Genomic DNA, 15,576 nt, shown 5'->3' on the forward strand with positions numbered 1-15,576 from the left:
GTGAGCTTCAGTCAGCTGGCACAGACAGGACATGTCAGTGAGCTTCAGTCAGCCTGCACAGACAGGACATGTCAGTGAGCTTCAGTCAGCCTGCACAGACAGGACATGTCAGTGAGCTTCAGTCAGCCTGCACAGACAGGACATGTCAGTGAGCTTCAGTCAGCTGGCACAGACAGGACATGTCAGTGAGCTTCAGTCAGCTGGCACAGACAGGACATGTCAGTGAGCTTCAGTCAGCCTGCACAGACAGGACATGTCAGTGAGCTTCAGTCAGCTGGCACAGACAGGACATGTCAGTGAGCTTCAGTCAGCCTGCACAGACAGGACATGTCAGTGAGCTTCAGTCAGCCTGCACAGACAGGACATGTCAGTGAGCTTCAGTCAGTTTGCACAGACAGGAGCGTGACGCCATTGACCTTGTATTCATTTTGCCCAACTTTCCAGAGCTGCTATTATATAAGGAACAGCATGGATTGTGCTGAGAAATAACTCCACCAATCAACATCCTCATTGATAAGTAGCACATAGAATACTGCAGGAATGAGTCTGGAAGTAGCTGTACGTGTGAAAGGCAATGGGATTTTAGTATGAGGATTTCAGTTAAATGCATGAAATAAAGTCTGTGGTTAACAAAAGTTGATGAAACAGCGAAGTGTGTATTTAGCAAGATAATGTTCACAAACCCTCCCCTCCCTTCTGGGAGAGGAGTCTGTCCAGCCTCCCCTCTCTTCTGGGAGAGGAGTCTGTCCAGCCTCCCCTCTCTTCTGTGAGAGGAGTCTGTCCAGCCTCCCCTCTCTTCTGTGAGAGGAGTCTGTCCAGCCTCCCCTCTCTTCTGTGAGAGGAGTCTGTCCAGTCTCCCCTCTCTTCTGTGAGAGGAGTCTGTCCAGCCTCCCCTCTCTTCTGTGAGAGGAGTCTGTCCAGCCTCCCCTCTCTTCTGTGAGAGGAGTCTGTCCGGTGCCATGGCACGAGTCCGATACCTCACGAGTCCGACACCTCACGAGTCCGAAAAAAGAGGCTAACTTCCCCCAGACCCTAACCCAAAACCTAACCTCTCCCACCCCCACGCCTAAACCTAACCTCCCCCAGACCCTAACCCAAAACCTAACCTCTCCCACCCCCACGCCTAAACCTAACCTCCCCCAGACCCTAACCCAAAACCATGAGGTGTCGGACTCGTGAGGTATCGGACTCGTGAGGTATCGGACTAGGGGGCATAGGTGTCGGACTCGTGAGGTATCGGACTCGTGAGGTATCGGACTAGGGGGCAGTCCCCGTCTGTCCAGCCTCCCCTCTCTTCTGTGAGAGGACTCTGTCCAGCCTCCCCTCTCTTCTGTGAGAGGAGTCTGTCCAGCCTCCCCTCTCTTCTGTGAGAGGAGTCTGTCCAGCCTCCCCTCTCTTCTGTGAGAGGACTCTGTCCAGCCTCCCCTCTCTTCTGTGAGAGGAGTCTGTCCAGCCTCCCCTCTCTTCTGTGAGAGGAGTCTGGCCAGCCTCCCCTCTCTTCTGTGAGAGGAGTCTGGCCAGCCTCCCCTCTCTTCTGTGAGAGGAGTCTGGCCAGCCTCCCCTCTCTTCTGTGAGAGGAGTCTGGCCAGCCTCCCCTCCCTTCTGTGAGAGGAGTCTGGTGGCACAGGTGGAATTGCGATTGGCGGCGCTTAGCGGCAGTGCCCTTGGAAAATAGTTTCCAACAATCCAACTTGCCATTTTCAGCGTGTAGCAGCACGCGTTCTTGTTAGCGTCAGCATTGTTGTTGTCACTGAGGCGGCAGGGCACTAATTTACAGCGACACACAGGGAGGAGGGAGCGGAAGCCGCTCTGAATGACATGGTCGGAGCCAATGACAGAGCTTGTAATAAGCCGGGAGCGACTGCCACCCGGCAGCGACTGAAACAGTCGCTCCAATGGGAGAGCAGCTGTAGAGCAGGGGAGGGTTTATCCCAGTAGCCTGTTTCCGTGCGGCCAGACTGCTCTCATGGAAAGGAGGGGAGGCTGACAGAGTTCTTCCTCTGGGATTGTCTCCTCTCTCTATATCATCTCTGAGTAGAGAGAGGATAACAAACCATGTTTTCTTCATCATCAGCACCTTCACAATCATCATTACAAACAACACCATCATCATCATTTATTGACTTTGTATTATTCTCTTTAACTTCATCGTGCACCTTTTGGACTATAAATTCCTATTTATCACTCTGGTCCTTTTGTCTGTTTTATATACAGTATATCCGTCTGTATTGGACTGAACATTTTTTGTGATTCTATCTTTCTATATTTTTTGTCTTCTGACTATTGATGTAATCGCTACACTGCAGTGTAGCGATTACATCAATAGGTAGAAGGCAAAAAATAAGATAAAATCACACAAACAAATCCTCGTATGTACTGTCATCTTGATTACCTATACTGTGGCAATAAAAGTGGTTCTGATTACTGTCAATTAATTAATCAATTACAACCTTAGTGCGTTTAGTGATGTTAAATTGTTTTTGATTGAGACCATAGGGCACCTCCATCTTTTGTCCCTTCCCCTTCTCCCCACACACCTTCTCCTCCTCTTCTCCAGATCATCCAGGACCGAGTGACCTCCCATGTGTCCAGGAACAGCTTGCTGTGGAACTCCCTCCCCGGGGGTCTCTACGCTTTCCCCCAGTTCTCAACCGACCCCTCCCTCTTCCCATTTTACTACGCCACACTGGGTAAGTACTGAACCTGGCCTCATTGTGCCCCCTTTAAGCCCCCTTCACACTGTGCGATTTTGGGCTGTCCCAGAGGAAGGATGACCGACGTGGAAGAAACGTGGAGATATCTTTGGTCGTGGCTTCAAAAATGCTCGTCTTGCAGTGACAGAGGATCGAAGGCGGCCGATGTCACAGTCTGTGACCAAAGATAGCCTGGGGCGAATTGTGACAGTGTCAGAAGTCGGGTTTCCATCCACCTGTTTTTTGCAACATTTCAATTTGCGCATCAAAAACTGAGTGGAAACGCTTCTAAATTCGTGAAAGCCTCCAAATATCGCAAAAAAGTTTTCACGCTTGAGGGAGGTGGAAAAGTCGGGTGCATCGATAAAGGCAAAATGCGATAAGTGCAGTGGAAACAGATGAAGCGATATTCCGTTGTCTCTCCATTCAAAAACCAGGCAGTTTGCCTTGATCACTGCAAAACATGACATGCCGTGTGTAGCCTCCACACAATAGGGCTACACACGGTAAATAATGGTAAATACACAGCACAAATCAATACATGCCGTGGTAAACAGAAGAAGACTGGAATATTAACTTTAAGGCGACTCACTTCTAGAAGTGAATGAAATTGTATTCACTTAGCCTACTCTCGCTGCTCCGTGGATTATAACGTTATGCTTGCCGAGTCGCACCTGGTAATCCAGAAATTGCATTTTATGGTACCTGTGTCTACTTGTATATCATCAAGAAACTTTAAATGAATAACGTTAGAAATTTGCGATACCTTTGGATAGAAACCCAGCTAGAGATTTAGGGTGACAATGTCACAGTGTGACTGTGTGCTACAACATACGTACATAGCTTTTCATTTGTTTGATTCATTTGTGGATTTTTACAATGCAATCAATCCTCTGAGTGTCTATTTTTCATGTGTATCACATATACATCTATAGACAGCGTCGGAAGCTGTATGCTCAAGCGAACATGCTGTGTCGCAAGTTCAACTGTGCTCTGTACCGGTGAAGATCTCACTTTTTAAAGCATACTGTACACCTTTGTATACTGCCCCCCTGTGGTGTCGTGTTAAACAAAGCAGCATCAGAAAGCTCACAGTGGCTTATAATGACAGCATGAGGCTGCTGTTGAGACCTTCAAGAAGCTCTAGCCTGAGTGATATGTTTGTTAGTATCAGAGTACCTACCTGATCTGCTGTCCTGCAGAATCTGATGTATACATTTATGTGTAGGGCATCTGTGTCAGAAAATGACCTCATCGCTGTCCTGACTAACCCTGTACGCAGTTCTGTCAGATTATTTTCCAGACTGTGGAACCACTGGCGAACATGTCTGTATATTAGGCATTGAACATGTCTGTATGTTAGGCATTGAACATGTCTGTATGTTAGGCATTGAACATGTCTGTATGTTAGGCATTGAACATGTCTGTATATTAGGCATTGAACATGTCTGTATATTAGGTAGTGCTGCAACTAGGGATGTTCATTTAGAAAATTTTCCAAAATCGATAATCGGTGAATATTAACGATCAATTATCGATCATCGATTTTATTAATACTTAGAAAATTTTCAATATTTTTATTTTTTTTTATTTTTTTTTACAAAATGAATGCCTATGGCAGAAAATACGAAAGACAACGTGTTCTCCTCAATGAACTCTTTATTTCAATGTGTCTCCTCTCCAACACTGCTGTCCCCGGCGCATGCCGGTGTGAATTTCCCATGTTTAAAACAGTTTTGTTGGCACAAAGGCCCGTGCCCAGCCAGAAAACTAGAGACTATATGAAGCTCCACCTCACGTTAGTCGGCTGTGCAATGGAGTGGGGCGAGGAGGAACGAATTCCACCCAAACCTAGTCCAAATTTTTTTTTTTTTTTTTTTTTTTTTTTTTTTTAATAATTAAAAAATCGATCCAAATGCCACAGGATCGATTCCAATCCTTAACGATCGATTATCGATTTTCGATAATTGATGAACATCCCTAGCTGCAACTATCGATTATTTTAGTAATCGAGTATTCTACCGAATAATCCATCGATTAATCGAGTAATCGGATAAGAACCCTTTTTTGTGTTTTCAAAGGCTTATCGTAAATATACACCAAAAAATAAGATAAATCTCTTCAAATAAACAACTACATTAGTTTCTTTCTTAGAAAAAACAACATTTTTATTTTTAAATTGCATAGAACTGGCAGTGGCACCATTCATCTTTTTCACCCGTCCTTACAAAGCTGTCCATAGTACGCTGTGATCCGCTGAAAAAGAGGTGAAATAATAATTAATATTGATATTTATTAGGTAAGTTCATAACAAAGCTGGAGAATGCGCATTTACACACCCTAGACCTGTTTGCCTATTATTGACACAAATATCAGAATAGCAAGATAACAGGTCAGGTGGTGTAATAATTGGAGCCTAAAATGCACCAATTAAATAGTTGTTTGCAATCATCATGAGAAGAGTCGACCGGTCTAGGTGTGTAAATGTACATTCTCCACACACACACTCTTTCTCTCTCACACACACTCACTCTCTCTTTCTCTCTCACACACCAACAGGCTAGTGTGATCACACACACACACACACAACGCTGTTAAATTAGCCGCTAACGTTAATGTTAGGTTGAGCTTTGTATTTCTCACAGAAAACGGCAAGCAACATCACAAAAATGCAGCGTGAATGCAGTTACTAATAGTCATATTGGCAACATGGCAAGCCAGCAGCACAACTACTACTAGTCTTAATATCAAGTAGCAATCATTAGCATACATTTACATTAGCGTTGTGTATAGTTAACGTTACGTTACCTTGCTCCGCTCGACGTAGATGCGCTGGTGGATGCGTAGACTGGATGTTTACGGTTCAGGTGCTGAAGCATTGACGAGGTACTGTTGTGATATGCAAGTATCGTTACAGTACTTGCACACCACTGAGTTTGTGTCCTTTTTCAGCGTGAAATGATCCCACACTTTAGACAGTTTCGGTCGCTTTTTCGGCCCTGGTTCTTCCCTTCCCGGCTCCTCCTGTCTGCTTTCTCCGCCGCCTCGTTCCATTTTGCGGGGTCCGCTCGCTATAGCTCTGCCTCTCTGGTCTGTCTGCGATCATGTGTCCTCACGTGTTTACACCGGAAGAGCGCTGTGCCACACCAGTAAGCGTCCGTGAGAAACACAGTCTCTAAATGCCGTGTCGAGGCAAATCATTTTGGCCTCGATCATTTTAATTATTCGAGTTATTCGAGGTACTCGAGGAATCGTGACAGCTCTAATATTAGGCATTGAACATGTCTGTATGTTAGGCATTGAACATGTCTGTATATTAGGCATTGAACATGTCTGTATGTTACTGTAGGCATTGAACATGTCTGTATATTAGGCATTGAACATGTCTGTATATTAGGCATTGAACATGTCTGTATATTAGGCATTGAACATGTCTGTATATTAGGCATTGAACATGTCTGTATATTAGGCATTGAACATGTCTGTATATTAGGCATTGAACATGTCTGTATATTAGGCATTGAACATGTCTGTATGTTAGGCATTGAACATGTCTGTATATTAGGCATTGAACATTGTGGAAGGCCTTACATGCTTCCCCTTTGTTGTAATCTTCTTATTTTGTACTGTGCTGTTTTTTTACTGTTTTTTTTTACTGTGATATGGATCTCCTCCCTGGGTCTGAAATAAAGAATTTAATTGAATTGAATACAGATAGAGATGCAGCCATCTTCAATTGTGTACTGATCGAAAATCGCCTCAACAGTACTGGGCCTTTGGCTGCCAGCCAAGATCGTTGGCAGATTACAGATAAAACAAACTTAACTTAATTCAAATTTAAACTTAATTTAACGTAACATAACTTAACCCATTGATACCTGATGCAGCATTTGCGTGTATATCCCTCATTTGTGTGTGTATCCCTTTAAGACCGCAAACCGCGTGACACGGTCTTAAAGGGATACACACACAAATGCTGCATCAGGTATCAATGGGTTAAACCAATTCAACCTCTTAAGAAACAAACAGTATAAATAACCTGTGGCAATCAGCGCTCCCCCCTACCTATAGTGCCCTCTGGTGTCTCCTCCGTTACATTGTCACTGCTCTGATTCAACGTTATAGACGTGAGTCCAAACTAATGAAGTTGATGTCAAAGCATAACAAAAAAATCCACTGCTTTTCATGTTTCCGTTTGGGATTTTACAAACTACACATTTTTGGATTAGAGGATGCGGACCATGTGTAACAGTGCCACCCATCGAAGGACAACAATCTTGAATACGTTTTCCAATTTGAATAGTGAATGCTGGATATGAATTATACGCTTTTAAAATACATTTTTTAGTGACAATTGCCGATATTTCCAGAGGGGACACACACACACACACACACACACACACACACACACACACACACACACACACACACACACACACACAATCTTGCTGTTGAGTCTCAAGTGTCAATCGAGACCCGTGTATTTCACACCCTGATAGATATCATTAGTTTCTCTAAATCAGGGGTTCCCAAACTTAAGAATGCTGCGGCCCACTTTGGAATGTGAAAATGTTCTGGGGCCCACCCAACCCTTTAATCACAACTCTGATCAGCACACACATGACTAAGATACTGGCAAGATACCCAAAAGCCAGATTGCAAACATTTCTCCCCCAGAGAAAAATCAGAATTATTTGCCTACACAGGGGTTAAGGTGGGAAGTGGCAGGTGATTTTGAAAAGAAAATGCAGACACATTTCACTTCCTACCACTCTCTTTAGCTAGATTGAATTCAAATTAGCCTGACATGGTTTGAAAGCTCGCCAGCTGGGGTAGATACATCACCCAAATCACATTAGTTGCTGTTACAATGTTACAATGTGTTAGCTGAGCTCAAATGCTAACCGTTTTATGTATGCAGATGGAGTATGCTAACGCCATTAGCACCAAGCTCCCAGGATGTATAGTAAAATAAAAACACTGATTTGGGTACTCTAACATATTATTCAAGCTTTCTAGTCAAATATGGTATTCATCCAAAATGTCCGCCTTAAAAAAAGAAAGAGGGGGGGTTTGTGTGTGTGCTCCTGGCGGCCCACCTGCAGTACTTCCGCTGGGCCTTTGGCTGGGAGTACCAACTGAAGATTGCTGCCGCTGAACACTCAATAATTCACTTTACACACAGAACAATGTTAAAGGTGGGTACTTGGGGTAAAGGGGGTACTTGGATTCAGAAATCAGGGAAAGGGGGTAGCTATACCGAAGCCAAAAAGGTTTGAGAACATCTGCAGTACAATGATGGGTTGTGTTTGGCTTCTCCGAACAGATAGAGGCAAGGCAAGAAACACCATCTGTTTATTTAGACAGAGCGTATGCTTCTGCAGTCTTTGACCAAACGCTCCTTGCTGCTTTTTTGGAGGAATTCGGTTCTCAGGACAAAAATGTACGATGATCTGCTTGTTGACAAGTGGTTTATCTCTCTACTAAGGGAAAAAATATGATGATTTGGTGAAAACGATGCTGCCTGAAAGGTAGCAAGGCAGTTTCTGAGCTTTAAGTGCGCAGAGGGGTCAGAAATTGCAAGCTGTTGCAATATTTTACAGGGAAATGTTAATTTGGCAGAATTAAAATTCCTGGGGGGGCTGTCCTATACTTAAAAAGTGATGAATCTGGATTTGCCCTTTAAGCAAAGTTTTCAGTGTGTTTTGTTTTTGTACCCGGTGGCACCTTCGATTATAATACATTGACCCCTATGAGAGCTTTGCCTGCTCTTTATCCAGGGCCACTATCTGCAGTGTGGTTAACCTCTGGATGTCAGCTTGTGACCTGCATCTGCACCGAATAGTGGCCTGTGCTGCAGCCTGCAGAAAAAACGGAGTACAACAGTATAGATGGCATATCAATTTCCCCTTACTGTTCAGGCCCTAAAACTCGTGTTGCAAACTGGGGGGGGGGGGGGGGGGGGGTATTATTCCCCCCTTATTTTCTTCAGATAGGGGGGATTTATAGACTTTGGGGGGATTGATAGATTTTTTTGTTTGTTTGTTTTTTGTTCTTCAGCCGATACGGTAACCGGTAAATATCTGCTTCTCCTGTCCGATAACTGATACGATGACCGATCATAATTTCACATTTTTATATTTAAAAAAAGTTCTTAACCTGTCATTTATGCAGACCTGGGGTAGGAAAGGCAGATGTATTGAGCAAAAATGGATGAGTTAATATTCCATAGCTCTGAGTTAACCAAATCTAACTGACATCACTATTGTGAACACAAAACAAAGTTTTGTGCCAGAGGGACCGCGAATCGTCTCTCATCAAGTCCTGTAAAATAACAATTATTTTTTATTTTCTTATTTCCCATTAATACACAAGAAGAGGGTTTGAACTATCCATTCCACCTCAAATGCATCCATTTTGGGATCAATAAATAGGTGTATTTTTTAAGATGAAAATGGACTCTGAGAGATTAGAAGAGAGATGTTTCTGCGCTCTCAAGGCGGCCGGTATTCATTTGCATTTGCATGCAGGTGTTTCACTGGCTATTGTTGTGGAGTTTGGGCCAGTCGAGCTCACACCAACAACAGAATCCAACGTGTTAGATGGAGGCGGGGTGCAGCTCTGTTTACAAGAGAGACAGGGCTAAATGTTAGCGAGGGAAAAAAACATTTTTAAAGGGGTCCCTTGACCTCCCACCTCAAGATATCCGGATGGAAATTGCTTCTATGGGTACCCACAAATCTCCCCTTTACTGAGAAGGTTAACATCTTTCGATGGGGTAGTCTTTTTTGACAAGGCAGCATAAATCGACAGCTGTGGGGGACGGGGGTGCATTTGCAGATACGCCAGAAAATCTCCATCTTTCATTCAGAAACATGCAAAGGAAAAACTGAGTTGGGTCTTTGGGTTTCATGACGGTTAGGTGACGGTTTCCTTTGAATGGATTCCTCGCTCTCGCTCTCACACAGACATGTTTCTTTCTGCTCGCTCTCGCTCAGCCATGTTTCTTTCACCTTGCCACTGCCTGCAACTCTTCTCACGGGTCAGCAGGCCATGTCTGCTACAGGACTTCTTTATTGAGGCCAACGGATGCTATAGAGTGAGGGCTAATGACATACTGACACTTGTCCCCAGGCAGTCAGAGAAATACAGAGAGGTGTCTACTCACCAGAAGCTTTCAGTTGACTGAAAATAGCTGTGGTGCCGTGTTTGTTTAGCATGCAAAAAAAGAGCAACTCAGAATCATTTGTTACAAAATACATACTTCAGCATGCGCTGGGACGCGTCATCAGTGATGTTAACTGGGGTCGTAAGGTGTTTCGGGTCTGTCGAACATCATACACCCTCGCCCAGTAGACCCAGCCGAGGCCGATTACGACCCCGACCCGCGTCCCAGAAGCAGCCGCTCACGGATCAGCCTTCCTACTCTGTCTGCAACGTTGCCCACGGAAGGGTTGATCACGCCCAATCCACTGCAATAGAGTTTAGTGCTACACCGCAGCATTGCAAGACCCTTCGGTGCATGGAGGCTCTAAGGCGCTGTGGGTTGTCTCCCGGCCGCGCTCCTCCTTCGTCTCACCAGACTCTCCCGGGGTCCCGGGGTTCAGTAATGCCTAAATAAATAAATAAATAAAAAGTGTAATGTACACTGACTGTACAGGGGCTGGTTTCACAAATACATTTTAGACTGGTCTATAGTGTTAGCCCAGTCAACATTTTGCTCATATTAGTCAATGCAAGTTAAGCCGTTTCACAAAAATAAAAACGGACTCATTTTAATTTTTGTGACATCATGATGCACACATACACATACACATACACATACACATACACATACACATACACATAAGCCATTTTCACACATGCATACAGGAAAATTACCTGTAAATCCATATCGGCCATTTCCCGGAATTTCCCTTCACACCTGAGCGCTGCATGTGTGAATATAGTCGTCAAATAGCCTGTGTGTGGGGGGGGGGGGGCTTATTTTGGGGGTCGGCAAAACTCTGATGGTGAAATAAGTTTGCTTGTCACACAATAAATCACACTCGTTTGACTTAAGAGTATGTTGTATCCTTCACATTCGCTCATGGGCTGCAGTGCAGAGTAGTATCCAGGCAGCGTCAAGCCAGCATAATAAACAGCCGATTTCATAATGCAATGGCCACGCAACGGCCGAGCTGCGAAGGTGAGCTGCAGGACGGGCGAGCGGCCGAGCCTATAGGAATCGAGCATGCGTAGTGTACCAGCTTGGATTTCAAATGTCAAAAATAGGTAAAATCATCAAAACAACATGAATTATAAATTCCTTGACCTAAAAAGTCCCAGAGTACTTTGCAGCATTGTAGGCCAAACTATTGTAAATCTCATTTCCATAGCCGATTGTAGCCACTTCAGGGCTCTCAAATGTTGCCCACATTTTTGCGAGAGGCATGCAGGGGGCTATTTTATTAACCTTCATACAGTAGATGACAAATCCATTGAGAAATGAACTTAAGCTTTCCAGGGTCACAGAACTGCTCGAAACGACCCAACTATTAGGTGACTTTGGACACAACATCTGCAAATACTCAGCTGGAAGGGGCAATTAAAGAAGCGCATGCCATTTGATAAAGACCCAGGTGGCAGCCTGCCTGCCTGTTGTTCTGCAGCAGGATAAAGACCCAGGTGGCAGCCTGCCTGCCTGGTGTTCTGCAGCAGGATAAAGACGGCAGCCTGCCTGCTGTTCTGCAGCAGGATAAAGACCCAGGTGGCAGCCTGCCTGGTGTTCTGCAGCAGGATAAAGACCCAGGTGGCAGCCTGCCTGCTGTTCTGCAGCAGGATAAAGACCCATGTGGCAGCCTGCCTGTTGTTCTGCAGCAGGATAAAGAACCAGGTGGCAGCCTGCCTGGTGTTCTGCAGCAGGATAAAGACCCATGTGGCAGCCTGCCTGTTGTTCTGCAGCAGGATAAAGAACCAGGTGGCAGCCTGCCTGCTGTTCTGCAGCAGGAGCGACCCTGTTTCTTTGACCACCACAAGGGCACAGCTCCTGCTTCCAGAAATAGCCCTGAGCCCACCAGAGATGGCTGGTCCGGGGGCCCGCGGTGTCAGAGAGATGGATAGAGCAACACTAAATAGCACTCTGTCTCCAGTTGAGCATGAGGATGCGTATTCCCTATGGGCGTATGCCCATACCCACCCAGAGCTTGCCATGCTATGTGCCGGCAATCGTCCTCTCCTGTGCTGCGCTATGTGCTTAATATATCTTATATACAGTATTATGTATTTTACTCTCATTTATGTATGTGTTGCCATATTTGCCTAATTACCTCTTATCTGCTGCCTGCAACCCTCATCTACTTTGGTAATCTTTTGAGCTGATCACACTTAACTGGGATACAAAAAAGTATCACAATATTTTGTGTTGCAATATATTGTATAAAAAAAACTTTTAAACTTCGACAGAACCAAGACAACTTCACACGTTTGTTCATCTGAAATAATGGATTACCATCACAGCAAAACTGTCTATTGATGGTGAGATCTAAAGCTATGACGCTTTTCACTGAATTGTGTTGCTATAGGGAACATGTTTGAAACCTCGCTCATATCCTGTCAGCTATTGTATTAACAGTTAATACATATATTAATAATTATAACTGCAACAGGAAGTAAGCTAGGGGCAATTTAGAATGTTCACCAAGTTTAGAATGTTTGTTAATGTTGTCAAGTTAAAACCGTCTATATACATCCCTCTCTCTTTCACGTTCAGGCTGACATGCGGTGCGCTTGCAGTGTTCCAAATAGTTGCAATGTTTTTAGCAGTGTGTCATGGTCACGGATCATCATGTGCATAGTCTCTCAGCCACACCTGCAGAGCGCACAGACACACCTGCAGAGGGCACAGACACACCTGCAGGTGCAGACACACCTGCAGAGCGCACAGACACACCTGCAGAGCGCACAGACACAATGAAATGTCTGCTGCTCGCGCGCTGGTTCTAACCTCGCAAGCAGCAGAGGGATGGCGATGGAGAGAGAGAGAGAGAGGGTGTGTGTGTGTGTGTGTGTGTGTGTGAGAGAGAGAAAGAGGGAGAGAGAGGGAGACACGGAAAGAGAGAGATAGACAGAGAGAGTTGTCATTGTGAAATAATATGACTGTCAACAAATGAGAGCATGGTTAAGAAGCCTATCACAGCACGTTTATTATTGATTCACATTATTTCTTATTAATTTATATTGTTAGTGCTACAGTAGGTTTCTCAAAATAAAGAGCACATTTCCATGAAGCCCCACTGCTTCCTGCTGCTAGGTTACTTCTCCTCCACTGATATCCCTCAGGGTGTGTTTGTTTTCTCTTAGGCTTTATTGAAGGAGGAACATGCTTTTTCACTCGTTCCACCATCTGCCACTACAGAACCTCGGCTCAGTTTAAGCTGGAGAACCAGCGCCCTCTTCTTGTTTTGTGCAGTAAAGCAGTGTCTTTTTGTGTCATAAAGCAGATTTCCCCAAATCCCAACTGACACAAACAACACACAATGTAAAATGCAGTATAGACGTCAATAGAGGCTGCCAATATTGCAATGGTCTCATTTGTTTACAATGAATGAATGAATGAATGAATTGATTTATTTCTAACCTAAAATGAAATAAAAAAAGAACAGATAAGTAAACAAACAAAACAAAGAAAAATTGTCCGAAAAGGAGTAGGTATAATTAAAACTTATATACCCCTTTCTCACTTAACTATATTAAATAACTTAAACAGCTTTAGGAATCTATTTACAACCAACTATAAATATTCAGACTAATATCCCCAATGTTTTTACAACCCAAATTAAATATATAAACATCTACCCCAAGTTATTTACAACGCAAATATCCACCCAGTGTTTAATTGTATTTTTTTTAAGATCAACAAACAAAAAACAGCCCTTAACACAACCCATCCTCAACCATATATACCTCACAAAAATTTCGTTTTTGTATCGTTTTTTAAATTAATTTATATTTACATACACATATAATTCCACTAATATCTCAGACTTAATGTGGTGATGATTTATTGAAGTTAAAATACAGTCTAGCAGGGGCGGACTGGGATCATAATTCAGGCCGGGCATTAGATACCAAGCAGGCCAGGCCGATACGGGCCGGCGCGCGTGCCGGCGTCCGAAGGGCGCCGGCGGAAAATTTGGGGCGTTTGAAGCTCAATTTGGGCCGTTTGAAGCCCAATTTGGGCCGTTTGAAGCCAGATTTGGGTCGTTTAAAGCCAGATTTGGGCTGTTTGAAGCCCGATTTGGGCCGTTTGAAGCCCAATTTGGGCCGTTTTAAGCCCAATTTGGGCCAAGTCCAATTTTACAATGAGATGCACCCACTTTAAACCTGAATAAAGTAATAAAACCACTAGTAAACCAGTAGGCGGCGCCTGGCCTGCTGTTCAGTGAGTGGCCTGGCCTGGCTTGCAAAAAAAAAAAAAAAAAAAAAAAATTTTTTTTTTTTTTTTGGCAGGCCAGGCCAGGCCAGGCCACCGGGCATTTGCCCGACGTGCCCGATTATGCAGTCCGCCACTGCAGTCTAGGGTCTGGAAATGGTCTTTTGCCGTCTGTTACTGTATACCTGCTCTCTATACCATCCAAAGGTAGGCCATGAAATCATTCACTCCTTATGAAATAGAAAATGTCTTCCGAGGTACAATCCAATTGTAGATGCTGCTTTTTATCCAAAGCTGCGTAATATCCTAAGGGGGAATCAATTCCTCAACTAGAGTGCCATTACCCATTGGAGATTACTCAGACTAGTCTTTTAAAGTTTGCTTCTAGTTTGTGAGTTATCTCTTTTCGGTTTGTACCATTCATTTGTTTGCCTCAGTAGGAGGGGCGTGCGGGTGGTGCAGCTGTACATTTCCTGTCTAGCAACACGAGGGCCACAGCTTCCAACCCCCGTGTTAACTTCGGCTTGGTCGGGCGTCCATACAGTCACAGTTGGCCATGTCTGCAGGTGGTTCCTGCATGCACTAGTGCCTCCTCTGGTTGGTCGGGGGCCTGTTTGGGGGTGAGGGGAACTGGGGGGAATAGCGTGATCCTCCCACGTGCTACGAAGGACGTATCGCAGGATGGAGGCGACCGCACGTGTATCGGAGGAAGCATGTGCTATAGGGCTGTCCCAAATGATTATTTTCTTATCGATTCGACTAACGATTATTTTTTCGATTAGTCGATTAATTTAACGATTATTATTATTATTATTATTATTTTTTATTATATAACAATAAATTTACCCAAAACAAATAAATAACCTAAAACTTCTAAATTTCTGTATTTTATTTAACCATCTCATTCTCTTTAACAGTCCAACATAAAATCTCTCAAATAAAATTAAAGCAAGAGCTTGTCCTCAAATAAAATGGATATAGTGCAATTCAAAATAAAATAGTAGAATAAATTAAATTCAAGTCACTTTCAGGAGGAATACCAAAAACCTTGTGCAATGTCAACTGAGTTTAGCAGCAGTCCAACATAAAATCATCATCTTACAGTACAGCTCATTGGCCTTGTGGTCTGAGTGTCCGCCCTGAGACTGGGAGGTCGTGAGTTCGATCCCCGGCCGAGTCATACCAAAGACTATAAAAATGGGACCCATTTGCCTCCCTGCTTGGCACTCAGCATCAAAGGGTTGGAATTGGGGGGTTAGATCACCATATGTTTCCCGAGCGCGGCGCACGCTGCCGCTCACCGCTCCCCCAGGGGATGGGTCAAATGCGGAGAACAAATTTCACACATTGTGTGACAATCAGTGGGACTTTTACCTTTACTTTTACTTTACAATGGTGTGCAATTTTCAGTAACAGTGCTCTTAATTTTGGAGAAAGACAAATGCTCCATGTAAGATGGTCACACATCAT

At 44.1% G+C, this 15,576-nt stretch overlaps 1 protein-coding gene across 1 annotated transcript in view; it reads left to right on the top strand.

Annotated features, from left to right (window-relative positions):
• Positions 1 to 15,576, top strand: part of LOC310782428 (exostosin-1) — a gene marked incomplete at both ends in the record, with an annotated part of 539,881 nt that overhangs the window by 460,836 nt on the left and 63,469 nt on the right. The window contains one exon of the mRNA XM_083643088.1: positions 2,558 to 2,690. Within this exon, the coding sequence (XP_083499214.1) occupies positions 2,558 to 2,690 (133 nt within the window). The remainder of the gene's footprint in view (positions 1 to 2,557; positions 2,691 to 15,576) is intronic.

This window comes from Poromitra crassiceps, assembly GCF_964638095.1.
Source record: "Poromitra crassiceps genome assembly, chromosome: 9".
NCBI lineage: Eukaryota > Metazoa > Chordata > Actinopteri > Beryciformes > Melamphaidae > Poromitra > Poromitra crassiceps.